Raw genomic sequence first — 16283 nt, 5'->3', positions numbered from 1 at the left:
GGTTTGTTTACCTGAGTGTCCACAGGCACAGCCACTCGCATCTCCCAGTGGCTGTGGTTCACCATTCCTGACCAACAGGAGCTGTGGCAACTGGAAGCTTTGGGGATCCATGCCTGCGGACACTCGGGTAAACAAACCATCTCACATCCTGCCAGAGGTTAACCCTGATGAACTGTGTACATCCCCCGCGGATTTGCATTTTCATGGCTGCCGCTTTTTTCCGGCTTGTAGATAAGCCGGAGAAAAGCGCCAGTCTGGACGCGATCCTCCGGAAAATAAGCTCTTTTCCGGAGGATCTCTTATTCCCACTTATCCCTTGAAAGTGGGAATAAGAGATCCTCCGGAAAAGAGCTTATTTTCTGGAGGATCGCGTCCAGACTGGCGCTTTTCTCCAGCTTATCTACAAGCTGGAAAAAAGCGGCAGCCATGAAAATGCAAATCCCACGGGGGATATTTAAATCCCCCGCGGATTTGCCTATTCCCAAGTGCTACATTAGCATTCCTATTACGGAATAGGGGCCAATGTAGACGTAGCCAAATTGTCAGCAGCACATCCAAAGACAAAGTAAATATCTGTAAGTGAAACCACACTAAGTTCTCAAGCAACATTTTTCTACTTTGACTATTTGTAAATTTCATTATCAATGAAAACATTTTTTTCATTGGAGTTATACGTGTACAGTTAATGACATTTACCAATACAGGATGCACCTCCCAAATCTGGGATTCTCTTGTCTGGCAAGATCGATGGTCTGGCACGACCACGGATGTTCGTGGATGAGAGAACCCCAGGGAAGGGAGGCCAGCAGCTCAGAGCCCGGTGCAACCCTGCCAGTCTACTAGCAGTAGGGCCACAGAAACCTGGGAGGAGAGAGATCAGGGCTGTCTTCCACCCGGCAGCGTGTTCTAGGCCACAGCAGCCCAAGAGGGGAAGTCTGGCTGGGCCACGTCAGCCTGAGAGGTGTGTGTGGGGAGGTGGGGGAGACACTGCAGCAGCCCAGGTGGAAGCAGCAGCAGAAGCCTGATTGAGCTGCCTGCTGCCTGGCATCGGGGCCAGGATTGCAGCCACGGCATCCTGGGAGAGGAAGCCGGCCACAGCAGCCAGCAGAATTAGCATAGTTGGGGTCACGTGCTGCATGGCTGCAGGGCTGGGGCTGCAGCAGCCCAATTGGACAACCTGCTGTTTGGCAGTGGGGCTGGAGCTGCCTCGCTGGCTGGCAGCGGAGCTGGGGCTGACCTGCAGACAGCCCTACTATGCTAAAGGAGCCGGCAGTGGGGAGGGGCAGCGGGCTGAGGGGCTGGTATCAGGGGACCTCCCCTTGTCTGGAAAATTCCCTCACCTGGGATGGTCAGGTGCTGAGGGTGCCAGACAAGAGAGGTCCAATCTGTACAAATCTAATCTGTCCAAGCATCCATATATTTGGGTTTCCTTTGGGAAATCTCAGTCCCTCTTTCCCAGTTCAGTTTAGAAACACAACGTAAATGAAAACATGCTTGTTGCTCTACAGAGAAGAGCTTTACTGAGTTTAAGGTAAGGGAATAAGCGAGAGATAAGAAGGCAGAAAAAGGCACCAGCCCTGCAAAGTCATAGTCACATATTTAACTTTAAACACATGAATTTTCCCATTGTTAAATACAGGTTGTACCTCCTTTGTCTGGCACTCTTGGGATCTGACTGGTCACAAACCAGGGAATTTTCCAGACCAGGGGGAGGTCAATGCTGGCCCTTCTGCGCTCCCTGTGGGCTCCTCTCTGGCCACAGCAGAGGGGCTGGCACAGCTGGAGCAGGAACTGGCCAGGGGAGAAAGGCAGGGTGGGTTGGGAGCACTGCAGCGGGGGACTGGGGGGGACGTGGGGGGAAAGGAGCAAAGTCCCATGGGAGCACACCAAGCCTGGTGGCTGCTGGGCTGTGCTCCCAGCCCGCGACACCAGCTGTCAGGCTACATTCCTGGTTGCTGGTCCCAGGCTGCATGGGGCTGCGCCCTGGTCACTGGCTGTGGAGCTCTGCAGCCACCCTGCCTCTTCCCTCAAGAGTCCCCTCTCTCCCCACTTCTCCCTCTTCCTCCCTGAGCTTGAATGCTTCAGATGTGCTATTTGCAGCACTCCAGACATGCTGGGAGGGAGCGTGTGTGTGTAGGGGGGGAGCTGCTGAGCGCAGGGCCCTTGGCTTTTCACAGAGTGCTCCAACCTGAGAGACAAGGGAAGTCCAGATTATAAAGGTCCAACCTATCTGTGAGGAGATGAGTCCCACTGAATTCAATGAGACTATTTACATGTTCAAGTTGAGGAGATTCACACGTCTTCGCAGGACTGGGGCAAAAAAGAAAGAGAAGTAGGAAGTAAATGTGTAACAGCTTTAAAAAAAATAAAAATTTACCTTTCAGCAGAGTGGGAGCCCATTTTATTTTTGTAGGTTCTTTCTTTTCTTTTAAGCTAAAATTAAAAGATTAAAATATCCACATAGAAAACATTTGAATGTGCTTACACTAGACACAATAATACAAATATTTTGGGCTAATATATACATTAGTCTTCAGTCTCTCTGTTTATTTATATATGCCATGGCAAATTTCATTTAGACTAGGAAATGCTTATTACTTTGAAGAAACACCTTCAAATTGCCTTTATGAAAGCACTCTGCAGTTATCTATCCTGTTCTTATGTAATCAAGCAAGAAAATCAGGAATGAAAAAATATCTTTGTTTCAAGAATCTACTTCTTTCTGTCATACAAAAATGGTATATTTATAATGTGCCTGTCTTCACATACATAGAAAAATATACTAAAGCTTGCAAAATGCACCATACAAAATGACAAGATTATTGGCAGACCACTTTTAGTCCCTGATATATTTAAAGAGGCACTGTCATCTCAAAAAATGTATTAAAAATGTATTTTACTTGTGTTCTTTACTAATAGTGTGAGGCCAGCTCTACACTTAGTGGCAAAGTTGAATTAAGATACTCAACTCCAGCTATGTGAATAGCGTAGCTGGCATTGATGTACCTTAGTTTGACATACCATAGAGTCCCCACTGCGGGGGGTTAACGGGAGAAAATCTCCTGTCGACTTCCCTTATTCCCCTATTCTGCTATGGCATATCAGTCAATGGGAGAGTGAGCAGGGGTCAATTTAGACCCACAAAGTCGATCCCTGGGAAATTGATCTCCACAGTGTCTAAGTGAAGACCAGGCCAAACAAAGTTACTTTACTGAGTCACTGTAGAGCAGTGGTTACCAACTAGTAGATTGGGATCTAATGGTAGATCTTGGAGCCTCTGACAAGTGATCTTGACTGGTTTGGCTGGGAGGCTATCAAAGGCCGGCATTTCAGCCACCTCTCTCCCTACTGCCCTGCTGCTCCTGACCAGAGCCTCAGAGCTGCTCCCTGGAAGCCTCCTGCTTGTTGTGCAGGGTGGGGGAGACAGAGGCGGGGGGGGGGGGGGGCGCTGATATCACTCTGTCCTCCTCTCCTATACCCCATCTTCACAGAGTAAGGAGGGTGGGGCCTTGGCAAAGGGGTGGGGCAGGGGTATTTGGGTTTGAAGTAGATCCTGGATTGACTAGGGTTCAAAAAATGATTTCATGCTTAAAAAGATTGGAGACCACTGTTGTAGAGAGTCTCCATGAGGTGACTGCATTAAATTTTACTGGTTACATACAGACAACATAAAAGGTTTGACTCCTGCAGTGTGGGAAGGACTTGTACCTTGGGATATAATTCTTAGAGTACAGTTGGGGTGGACAGGTGTGTGCTCTTCCTGCAGAAGGTAGAAAGTGAAACTCCCCTAGCAATAGGAGAGGAGCTGCCATTGTCTCTATTCCAGCAATAAACATATGTGCTTTGGTTGTTTAATGGCGCTCATACCTACATTATTATTGTGGGGAATGTACTTAGTTAAACTAACCAACTAATAAGTAGACCTCAAGCTCACAGAATACTTAGGCCTCAGTCTTGCAAAAACAACCTGCGTGGAGCCCTGTTGAAATCTGTAGGGGGTCTGTACAAATTTAAGAGTCTGCCCATATGGTGGTTTTTGTAGGGTCAGGGCCTCTTTTATTAAGATTTGAAAGAGTTTAAAGATCAAATTTACTTGTCACTTTTTAGTTTGTTTTTTATTTTATTTTATTGCTCAGATGGGAAACAAGTCTAATTAGCTTCCCTTTTGGTTCTAGTCAATTTCTTGCTCTCTTTTTATTTTTATTAGTGCAATATTTGGAGTCTACAAGTCTTTGGCAGCAATATTTACATTTCTGCAAAAAATGCTTGTACTTTTACGAAATGCTTGAAAAAATTCTTATTAGTGTTGGATGTTAGGTTTTATGAGAATTTAAAAAAAACAACAGTTTCTTCCACATTTAATTTGGGGCCAAAACTACTTGTCAGCTGGTCTCTAAAAAACAATGTAAACCATATTTTGCCCTTACTTGCAAATCTGCATTTTGATGCCCGAATTAGATCCACATTGGAAGAGCCCAGCTGACTTCAAGCAAAACTACAGCAAATCACAGCTGCAAAACTCACTGATTATAGGTGCTAAATATGGTTTTAGGAGACTTATTTTAGGGACACAGTTTTGGAAATCTTGAACCAGGTGCACAGGAAATGCCTGTGTGAATGTCTGACAGCACCAATTAGCACTGACTGCAACAGCCAGATTTACATCACTCAGCTCATCCTACTAGCCACCTCATTTAAAGAAGCAGGCCTTTTTTTCAGCCATTCTCTGTAGTTTGCTCTGTTATTTGGTAAATTTGCCAATAATCTCCACAACGTTGGGACTCAGGTCTAGTTTCCTCTATTTTCTACTGTTGAACAGATCAAATACTTTTTTCAACTGGAGGAGGTTTGATAAATACTTGAATGTGAGACCACAGGGGAGAACCCAGGCAGCTGCAAATAGTGTTGTGTGGGGGGGATTTAACACTAAATGGTTTAATGTTGTAGTACATTGTTAATTAGCAGCTGTGTCTTATCCCATAGATGACTGTATTAAGAAGTGGGAAGATACTATAGTTTGTAATGTATTTTACCAGCCTTCTAAATGAGACTATGTAAATTGTGCTATTAATCAAGAACAGTGGGCTCAGTTGGTTTAAAGATATTGACAAGAAAAAATGCCATCATAGAAAACCTAGAAAAGCTTTGCCCCCAAGTCCCAGCCCAGGTCCTGAAGAGAAATACAGTTGGCTGTTGCCAGCTCTCTGTTCAGATGACTCACACAGTTCTCCTTAGAAGGATAAAGAGCAAGGGAAGAGCAGTGGATCAATCTCTCCCCTCAGAGCCAGTGGCAGCTATGTTTTCTTTAACCCCAGCTGCTGGGCAATGCCATCAGGTGCATTAAAGCAGCAAAGGCTGCTCTCTCCAGAGCCCTCCCCCCCACAAAGAGGGTGGGGCAGCCATTCTGAGAGGCCTTTCTGATAGGGCTGCCAGCCCTTCAGGATTGTCCTGGAGCCTCCAGGAATTAAATGAATCTTTAATTAAAGATGATGCCATAGGATGATACCTCCTGGAATACATCCAGCCAAAGCTGGCAACCCTATTCCCAGGCCTCACTGCTGTAACCCTGAATATCTGGTTCCTTTTCACTGCAGAGAGCTTACCCCTCTGCCCTACAGCACTGAAGGAGCAGGAGGGAAAGGCCAGATTTCAGGGTGTGGTCAGAACACCAGATGCCAGGCATTTGGCTGTTAGACAGTGGATCTACCTGCAGCAAAACTTTAGCAGGATCTTTTCTTCAGGAAAAGCCAGGAAATAGTGCAGTCTTGTGGCTCATGACTGGGTAAAGTACAGATTCATTATCAAGGTCCTACTGTAAGATTTTAAGGCTGTGGGCTAAAGGTGTTCTGATGTATGATTATTGTGGGGGTGATAGAAAGAGGAAAAGATTTCCTAAAAGAGGATAGAAACACATCAGAAACAATAGCCATGCATTTCCACAGTGTTTGCTTGCTTTAGCTGCCTAGCAGGTACGGGTGGAAAAATCCTTGATCATCATCTGCAAAGGGAATACATTCTAGAAATGAGAAAATACTGATCTGCTGCTTGTTAGGTGCTTTGCTGCCTAACGGTAAATGTGTTGCCTCTGTGTATAGAACCTGCAAAGCATTTGAGTAAGGAAAGATGGTACGTGCAAATATGGGCATAAATAAGAGAATGGAGGCTATACCACAACATATCACTTTCAGGAATGCACAATGGAATAGACTCAGAGGGGTAACCGTGTCAGTTTGTCTCTGCAAAAACGAGGAGTCCTGTAGTACCTGAGAGACTCACAGGCTGCGTCTAGACTGGCATGATTTTGTGCAAATATTTTTAACGGAAAAGTTTTTCCGTTAAAAGTATTTGTGCAAGAGAGCGTCTATACTGGCATGTGCCTTTGCGCAAAAGATTTGCTTTTGCACAAAAGCATCAGTGCCAGTGTAGATGCTCTCTTGCACAAGAAAGCTCCAATGGCCATTTTAGCCATCGGGCTTTCTTGCGCAATAAATTAACTTGGCTGTCTACACTGGCCCTCTTGCACAAGAATACTTGCGCAAGAGGGCTTGTCCCTGAGTGGGAGCATCGGAGTATTTACACAAGAACCACTGATTTTGTACAGTACAAAGTTGGTGTTCTTGCGCAAATACTCGTGGCCAGTGTAGACAGGTGGCAAGATTTTGTGCAAAAGCAGATCTTGCCAGTCTAGATGCACCCACAGAGTTTTTAGGGCATGAGCTTTCCTGGGTAAAACCCACTTCATCAGATGAATTGGAGTGGAAATTATAGGGGCAGGTGTGTGTATATATATATATATATATATATGTAGTAAGCCGGTTCTAGTATAACAAAAGAATCAAATATAGGACTAGTGTTAATAAGGCCAATTCAGTCATGGTGTGCATGGCTCACTCACAGCAGCTGATGGGGGGATGTGAATACTGAGAGAGGGGAAATTGCCTTTTTAGTGAGAGAGCCAATTTAAATCCTTATTCAGTCCTAATTTGATTGATTGTTATGCTAGTACTTATGCCCTAATAAATCTGTTAGTCTCTAAGGCTACGTCTAGACTACATCCCTCTGTAGGCAGAGAGATGTAAATGAGGCACTTCGGAAGGGCAAATGAAGCAGGGATTTAAATATCGCATGCTTCATTTGCATAATCGTGTCATGGCGCTCTTTTGAACAAGCGCCATTTCAAAAGTAAAACCGCGGTCTAGACACTGTCCTGTGGAAAACCGCAGGCTTTTTCGAAGGATCCTGTATTCCTCATTTTTTGAATGTACAGAATCTTTCGAAAAAGACTGCCATTTTCAAAAGAACCGCGTCTAGACCGCGGTTTTACTTTAGAAATGGCGCTTGTTCGAAAGAGCGCCATGATGCGATTATGCAAATGAAGCATGGGATATTTAAATCCCCACTTCATTTGCACTTTCAAAATGCCTCATTTACATCCCTCTACCGACAGAGGGATGGAGTGTAGACGTAACCTAAGCCAGGGCTATTCAACATGCATCCCGGGGTCCATTTCTTTGTGGCCTGCGATGTGGTTTGGGTTTACATGGGGCTTTACATGCGGCCCATGGGTGGGATCCTTTGAATATGGCTTCCACTGGGAACACGCTCCACAATGGCAAGTCAATATAATGGTCTTCTGTTGATATGCGTTTTAGTAGTTAAATTCCTGGACTGTAATTGCTCATTAAAAGCACTGTCATAAGAGTGGAAATTAGGTAAATATTTGATTTTAATAACATCAGCAGAATTGACTTAAATGTGGGCTGTGTGTTGTGTAGTATTGCCTTAATCTTTGTATTCATGCCCGTCAGTGTGAAAGAAGCTATTTGTGTATATTTGCATATATATTTGCACATATGTGCAACCACACGTAAGTTGCGGCCCTCGGCATGTGTTGTGAATATCATTATGGCCCCCATGGCTTGCAAAGTTGAGTAGCCCTGATCTAAGCCTTGCTCTTCACAAGGAAGTTATTTCAAAATAACAAGCAGAGCGTCCATACTACCAAACCTGTTACATCTAAATAATAACTCCTGCTTCCCCCAAGGAATAATACTTATTTCGAAAGTTATTTTGAAATAGCAGTATTGTGCAGCATCCACACTACCACTATTTTGAAATAACTACTCCCCAGAGTCATTCAAAGTAATTACTCCCCAGTGCTTCCTGGGGCTCTAAGTTGAGGTAGCGAGTCCACATTAAGGGAGCCTGCCTCAGACTAATTTTGACGCTTCCCTGTAGTGTGGACATGCTATTTCAAAATAGTTATTTTGGGAGTTATTATTTGGAAATAAATTATTTTGAATAATTTCCTAGTGTGGATATGCCCTAAGGTGCTGTAGGACTCCAAGGAAATAGAGACATAGGGAGGGTACAACATGAAGCTGCGGCAACCTGTAGTCGAGTGGCTAACCAGCTGGAAGAGCATGTGTAAAACTATAACTGTAGATTTTAGCAGGGTCCTTCACATTGCCCTTCTTCAGTTCTCCGATATGGATCCCTCTTGTGTATGTATGGGCACCTGAGTGCATGAGGCTACTTGTTAACTGGCCATGATTACTCTGTCTTTGCTTATTCAAACTCAATTCTGAACCAAAGTTGTCCAAGTTCTGATTTTATCATTTTAAAATACCTAATCACATGCACACTCTAAGAACACAACACAGCCATTCCCCGACTTACGAACACATCAACTTACGACTGTAGGTACTTACGACCAACCTCCCATTAACCCCATTATGATATTTTCGAGTTGAGAACCATGTACGTCAAGTTTTTTGAACAGCGTGGACAGTGCGTTTAAAGGAATTTCTGACTTACAACCAAATCGAGTTACAACCAGGTGTTCTGAATGTAAGCCGTTCATAAGTCCGGGACTGCCTGTACATGCGTTAGTGCTGCCATGAGCTGCCCACACAATGACAGAGTGCTGTGGTTACTGACCAGGATGATAAAGCTCACAGACAATCATGCCCTCTGGACCTCAGCCCATCACTGCACTGTAACACAAATGCTTAAGCTCTGCCTTCTGTGTTTGACTGAGTCATGTAGGTGGCAGGTATATGGTCTTATAGGTCCCTTTCAATGCTCTTGGCCCTGGCTAGCTGATTAATTAACTTCACTTACTTTACTTTAGTAACTTTACTTACTGTTTGTCTTTTCTCAGTTGGGTTTCTACCTGCTGTAAGTATGGGACCACTTTTACAGCCTTTCCCTCTTCCTATCCCACCTAGTGCCATGGTTGGTTCCACCAATCTCTACCCCTTCCTGTCTGTGCACATAACTGTTATTACTAGTTTTGTGAGAGGAAGAATTATATTTATTGCAGTAGTGTCTAAAGGTCCCAGCCACACTCCTGGCTCCATTGTTCTAGGAGCTATACAGGCAAACACATGAGAAGATGTTATCCTTACCCTGAAGAGCTGGTAGTGTAAGGTCTCAGGCCTGTAATCAGATCTCCAAGGCTGGACCCTTGTAGCTGTTCGGAGGAGGGAGTTCATGAGGGCATGTGTCCATCTGAGTGGATATCTCTGTGTGGGGTTCTAATCCTGCCAAGAGTTGCATCTGTGATTAACTTTATACACGTAAAGGGTCTCATTGAAATCTTGCTTAAGTCTTTGCAAAACTGAGGCCTAGAAATGTATGCAGAGTGTATTTTTCAAATCCCTGTGTAATTTTGAAGGAATTTGAGAACAGAGCCCTTTATTTGTCTAGTCACATTAAATGATGTGTCAGATAAATGATCGGTCACCCTGAAAAAGATTCCTAATGTGCATGGACACATCTCACTCCGCCTGTGGGTTTTTTTTTAAAGGAAATCTGATAGTCAAAGGGAGGAAGAGGATTCTTCTTGTACAATGAACTGGCAAGTCTTGAGTGAAACTGAACAGAAAGGCCTTTAGCAAAAATTGCGGTGTGACATTGTATTGTACACTTGAAACAATCCGAAAGATTCGTATTTACACAAAAGACAAAAAAGCAACTTTGTTGTTTTGCAGAGAGCTGGATTGAAAGATGTCTCAATGAAAGTGAAAACAAACGGTATTCCAGTCACACCTCTCTGGGGAATGTTTCTAATGATGAAAGTAAGTAATTTTTCATTAAGTTTAAGTGAGGTTATGGGATTGTCCTAGTGCAGAAGCTAACATGCCCTTGTAACATTAATGTTTATGTTCAAAAACTATCTTTATTTCATCATGCTATTAAATATACAAAGAGAAAATTACATGCCTTACAATGAGGGTATGTCTACCCTACAATCCAAGGGATAATTGCAGCTTAGATAGGAATGCCCATGCTAACAGAGCTAAACCTAGCAGTGCAAACATGGGGTCACTGCTAGCAATGCAATGGGGCCTAGCAATGCAAGTACATACCCTGAGCATGAGTTCTGGCATGTTTGTACAGCCCTTGCTCAAGTGTGGGCTACCACATTTGAATTTCCATTTTTAGCAGTACTGCAATCACATCTTGGCTTGCAGCATAGATGTAAACTTAGTTTCACCTTGCTGTTTCTCACGGCAATGATTTGGTAAATAATGTGACCCTTTTATAACAGGAAAGGGCAGTTACACTATACCTGTCATTTGAAAAGCAGATTTAAAATTGTTATTTATTATTTGTGTGGTGATAGCTGCAGAAACCAGTCATGGATCAGGACCTCATTGTGCTAAGTGCTGTATAGATAAGTGCCACAAACAGCTTGCAATCTAAGTAATGCAAGATAGTGTATATTCAGGGTTCCAAATGTAGCCATTGTTGGAATGGAAAAGTGTTTCAGTTGTGTAGTCCGAAGAGTCAGGTTGCTGTGATAGCTGCTAGCTGTATACATGTTTTCATTGGAATGTTTGCTAGCATCAGTGTTCCCTGTAGGCTGAGTGTTTGGGTGGCCACCCAAGAGAGATCAGCTGCCCAGCTGATTAGCAGAATGCCAGCAGCTGTCCACAGCCAGCAGCAGATGTTTCTATTGATGGTGCATATCTGTACATGCCTTGGTGCACAGAACACCATTTATTCTGCACATGGATGGAAAAAGTTAGAGGAAACACTGGCTAGCATCCCATTTAAAACGTATTCAAGAGGAAGCAGTGTTATCTGTAGAGAGTCAGGGCTTTAGTAGGGCTCTGTGAGGGTGCAGGGTTTGCCTGTGTAGAATAGGTTGCAGGATTCAGCACTCTGTGTAAAAAGTTATGACCTATAAAATGCAACTGCCAGAATTAGATCGAAAGCAAAATCATCTGTTTTGTTTTTAAAAGGTGACGACTAGATATTTGAAATGCAGAATAAAATAGCAAACCGTGACTTAATAAATCCTTCCTAATGTATGTCATGTACTTAGAAATTAGACGCTCTCTGATCACAATCGCATGTTAAATATAACCTTACCTATGATAATACCACCTTAGGTTATTGAAGGGACAGTGTCAATTTTAAATCTAGGCAATTAAAAATATTTTTCTCTATCTTTTGTTTTAGCACTTTTTAGTTGTTGCTTGTTACTAACCGGTTTAAATAAAAAAAGAAATGATTTTTAAGATAAGTTGCTTTTAAAATTCTAAGGTTTTTTTTAATTCAGCATTTGCTTTTCCCCATCTGGGTTTTTTGTTTTATTTTTACTCAGTATAGATAGAGAAAATAAACAACACAAGTCATGTCCCATCTCTGCATTTGTAGGTTAGCCCATGCTACAATACATGTTTGCATTTTGTCCCCTGCAGGAGATTGCTTAGGTCTAAAAACAGAAACACCCTTATTTGTTGTTGTTGTTTTAAAGTCATTTTTACTATGCTTTTAAAAACTAAAAACAACCGTCCTCCCACTCCATGTTTTGCACCCAATCTACCTGACTGTCCCTTTTACTTGTTTTACATGAAGGGAACATTACTCTGAGGATGTCCAGTTGCTATGGTATTGATACTATGACTACACAATAACCCACTGGTCCTTTCTATACAGGGACTCTGCTCCCATCTGCTCAGGAAAGTAGTGGGACAACCTCCAATTTAGAAATATGGGAAGAGATGGATGGTTGGAACCTCCTGACACTTGTTTGTAACCCTCAAATTGAAAACACTTGCTGTAATTCACAGAAGGCAAACTGTGTATTGTATTTGAGAGCCACTCATTGGGCAGGTTTTATTTTATAAATTAAAGAGTTCTTCTAACTGTATTTTGCTATAAATAATGTTAGCAGATTCACGGCAACCACTTGTTTGCCCGTGTTTTGTGCAGCTGGAGATCATTAATCTCCTATGGCATCAAGTTCACACTGTGTGGTAGCCCTGAATAAAGCCATCCTTCAAGTGACACCTAATAAGCCTTAATGCCTATCGCCAAAGAGTTCAACAGTGCGCAGTCATACTTTTCAGAACACTTATGATGTCTGTGGGCCAAATCCAAAGCCCATCAAAGTCAGTGGAAAGATTCTCATTGACTCTGGTGAGTTTTGGATCAGGTCCATAGCCCAAGCTAGTGGAAGTCTTTCTTTTGACTTTGGGCTTTGGATCAGGTCCTGTGTGATTACCGTCCTATAGTTCTTACTCCAGAGCTTTTTGTTCTGGGTCTATAAAGAGAATGTTAGGGCTATGCAGATTTGGGCTTGTTTGATTGGATAATGAGAGCCCTGTGTGGGTACAAAATTGGTATCGTCATCTGCAAAAAATGATCTGCGGATATCTGCACCCACATCCATGGGTGCAGATACCTCCGGATATTTATATATCCACAAATTTATATAAAGATATCTGCAAATTTGCAAGGATCTAGATACAAAATTTGTGTCTGCATCCGCAAAAATGATCCATGGCTATCCATGGATTTGCAGGGCTCTATGGGTAACTCCATCTGTATTGCAAGGACTAACTAAGACAGGGCTACTCAACTTTGGAAGCCCCAGGGGCCACAATGATACTCTCAGCGTATGTTGAGGGCTGCAACTTAAGTGAGGTTGAATGTACATGCAAATATATATGCAAATAGACTCTTTCACACTGACGGGCATGAATACAAAGATTAAGGCAAGACTACACAACACGTAGGCCCCCTTTAAGTCAGTTCTGCTGATATTAATACCATGCAATATTTACCCGATTTCCACCCATATGACAGCACTTTTAGTGAGCAATAACAGTCGAGAAATGTAACTACTAAAACGCATATCAACAGAGGATCATTATATTGACTATATTTTTGTTTTGGCTCCCACCCGGGGGCTGCGTGTTGAGCCCCGCTTAAACCCAAACTGCACTGTGGGCTACAAACAAATGGGCCACTGGCCGTATGTTGAGTAGCCCTGAACTAAGAGTTGTGGTTATTTGGGGTACTGTTCTTTTGCTTTACCTACTCTAACTCCCCAGTGTTCTTTAAGAATCTAAAATGGCCATTTTATTGATGGGTCAAGGACATTCCATTTAAGTGGTTTACCAGTGTATTGTAATGGGTCTTTTGAGAAACAGGATCAGGAAAAGAAGAGCTATATTTCAAGTGTGTCTGTGCTGATTCTGCTTCCTCATGCACCTTTACATATAATAGGAGTGAAAGTAGTTTATATGACTATCAGTTTCGCACATCCCTGTACCGTTAGCTTGTTGGGCTGATGTGAAGTCATTGGCTCAGCATCCATACCTAATACCTTACTCACAGCTGGGGTATTTATTCAGACCCTTGGGAGTGATTTCTGAATCTCAGGACTTTCTGTGGTGCCACTCCTACAGACACAACAGAAGCCATGGCTGCAAACCCCACAGTCATCAAAATGACCTTGACGCAGTGCACCTAAATAAGCAGAAATTGTATGTTTCTCATTTTTCTTAAACCTATGTAGAACAGAATTGCCATAACTAATCAGACCTGAAGCCCTCATCTAATCCAGTATTAAGTCTTCAACAGAGTCTGATATCTGATATCTCAGAGGAGGTTGGCAAGAAGTGACAGAGTGGACAGAAACTTCTTCCTAACTTCATATTGGATAGAGATTGGGTTATGCCCCAAAGCAGAAGGGTTTATATCCCTTCCAAACCTTTGAGTTTGTTTTTGTATTTGTTTTGTGTTTCGTTTTAACGTGACTGGTGTTGAGTTTTATCCATATAAATGTCTCATTACCTTCTTTGAATTCTGAAATTCGGAGAAGTTCTTGACTTTAGTGATAACTGTGGCGACGTGTTGTGTCAACTGATTATCCTGTTACAAAACCTGGTAAAGCTGCTCCTACCAGAGATACACCAGACTGCCATTTTGGGCCCACACACTGAGCCGTTGGGCTTTTACATTTCTTGTGTCTGAGTAGATCCAAGGCACTGCCCCTAGCTTTGGATCAGAGCTTCTATCTACCACTCCCTTCTGATAGCTAAGCGTAGGCCCTGTAACTAGAGCCAGCTAGACCTGCCTCTCCCACTGCTTAAGTACACACTTCCCAGAGCACCAGCCGTGAAGGCACTCTGGCTTATGGTGTACCCCTTCAGGGACACGAGATAAATGAAATCACATGACACAGAGACTGTGCAAAGGCTACAGAACAATGGCTCTTTACTTTGGGTAGCAAAAGAACTATACAGATACAGCCAAAACAATAAAACATGTATATGTGATTCAGGGTGCCATTTCAGATTTTGATGTCTGTGTGCAGGCAACCTGTGCATGCTGCGATGGGGGAGGGAGGAAGAGAGTCAGAGTATGGGGGAGGAGAGTCAGAGTATGGGGGAGGAGAGTCAGAGTATGGGGGCATGGACTGAGGACTGAACAGTGTTACTGAGCATACTCAATACAAGCCAAGCACCAAATGTGGAGAGGGGAAACCAATCCTATTTGCCCTCCTCCCCACACATCATCTCTATCCAGGGGCTACTAAGGCATTGGAAAACTCTACTTTTTTAGAAGACAACTTAGCAGTTAACTGACAGGAGCACTGTATCTAATTCCTATATAAAAGAAAGTAAAATAAATAAATATTAGACCCACTCAGCTCTAACACTAACATATTCGGACATCTTGTGGCATGTCACTTAAGGGTCTCTGGCTAGCCTTAAAATGTTAATGTACAGTAAAACCTGTGTAATCCAGCACACTTGGGGATTAGGGCATTCCAGTTATCTAAAAATTCCAGTTATCTGAGGGTCCCATCAACCTAGGAAAAACCCATGGACAATAATAGTAAAACTCAAGTTTTTAATATTGGTAGTTTTGTAGTGTGAGGCAGTTGCTCTCACATTTCTATTTTGAGTTAAAGATGATTAGTACTTCTTAAATAAAAAAATTGTTAAGCCAATCATGGTAAACCAAGCCAGGCCTGTGCGCCTGAAGATGTGACAGTATTGTAGCCGGGGGCAATGCCGGTTAACAAAGTTTTCTGGTTAACAGAGTGCCAGATAACAAAGGTTTCACTGTATATTCTTAATTTGTTACTAACTCTATGGAGAGAGAGAGAGGCCCCATCAGGACTCCTGGGCTCTATCTCGGCTCTAAAAGTGAAGGGGGATCAAATGGGTTACATCAAGGAGACAGATATATTTCAGCTCTGTATAAGAGCATCAGAATGGCCATACTGGGTCAGACCAAAGGTCTTTCTAGTCCAGTATCCTATCTTCCGACAGTGGCCAATGCCAAATGCTTCAGAAGGAATAAACAGAAGAGGCAATCGTCTCGGTCCATCCCCTGTTGCCCATTCCCAGCTTCTGGCAAGCAGAAGCCAGGGACACCATTCCTGCACATTCTGACTAGTAGCCATTGATGGACCTACCCTCCTTGAACTTATTTTGCTCTTATTGGAAGCCTGTTATAGTTTGGGCCTTTCCACCATTTCCTGGCAAAGAGTTCCACAAGCTGATTATAAAAAAATAATTTATTTTGTTTGTTTCAAATCTGCTGCCTATAAATTTAATTGGGCCAGCTTCTTATGTTATGTTAGTGAAGGAATGAATACCATTTCCTTATTCTATTTTTCCGCAGCATTCATGATTTTCTAGACATCTAATATATCCCCCCACCCTTTAGTCATTTCTTTTCCAAGATGAAAAATCCCAGTTTTGTTAATTTCACCTCATATGGAAGATGTTCTTTAACCCCTAATAATTTCTGTTGCCCTTTTTGTACCTTTTCGAAATCCAATATATCTTTTTTTAGATAGGATGACCAGATCTGCATGCAGTATTCAAGAGGTGGGCACATAATGCCTTTATATAGCGGCAATATGGTATTTTGTCTTATATTATCTATTCCTTTCCTAATGATTCCAAATATTTGGTTAGTTTTTTACTTTTTAGGCTGCCACTGCACATTGAACAGATATTTTC

At 42.8% G+C, this 16283-nt stretch overlaps 1 protein-coding gene across 2 annotated transcripts in view; it reads left to right on the top strand.

Annotated features, from left to right (window-relative positions):
* The window catches only part of RFX4 (regulatory factor X4), a 150867-nt gene that overhangs the window by 14968 nt on the left and 119616 nt on the right, over positions 1-16283 (top strand). For both annotated transcript variants that reach the window (XM_006137987.3, XM_006137986.3), the window contains exon 2: positions 9996-10082. In XM_006137987.3, the coding sequence (XP_006138049.1) occupies positions 9996-10082 (87 nt within the window). The remainder of the gene's footprint in view (positions 1-9995; positions 10083-16283) is intronic.

Source organism: Pelodiscus sinensis, chromosome 1, assembly GCF_049634645.1.
Source record: "Pelodiscus sinensis isolate JC-2024 chromosome 1, ASM4963464v1, whole genome shotgun sequence".
Lineage (NCBI taxonomy): Eukaryota > Metazoa > Chordata > Testudines > Trionychidae > Pelodiscus > Pelodiscus sinensis.
Note: the sequence above shows the minus strand (reverse complement) of the source record. Positions and strands in the feature narration are given on the sequence as shown.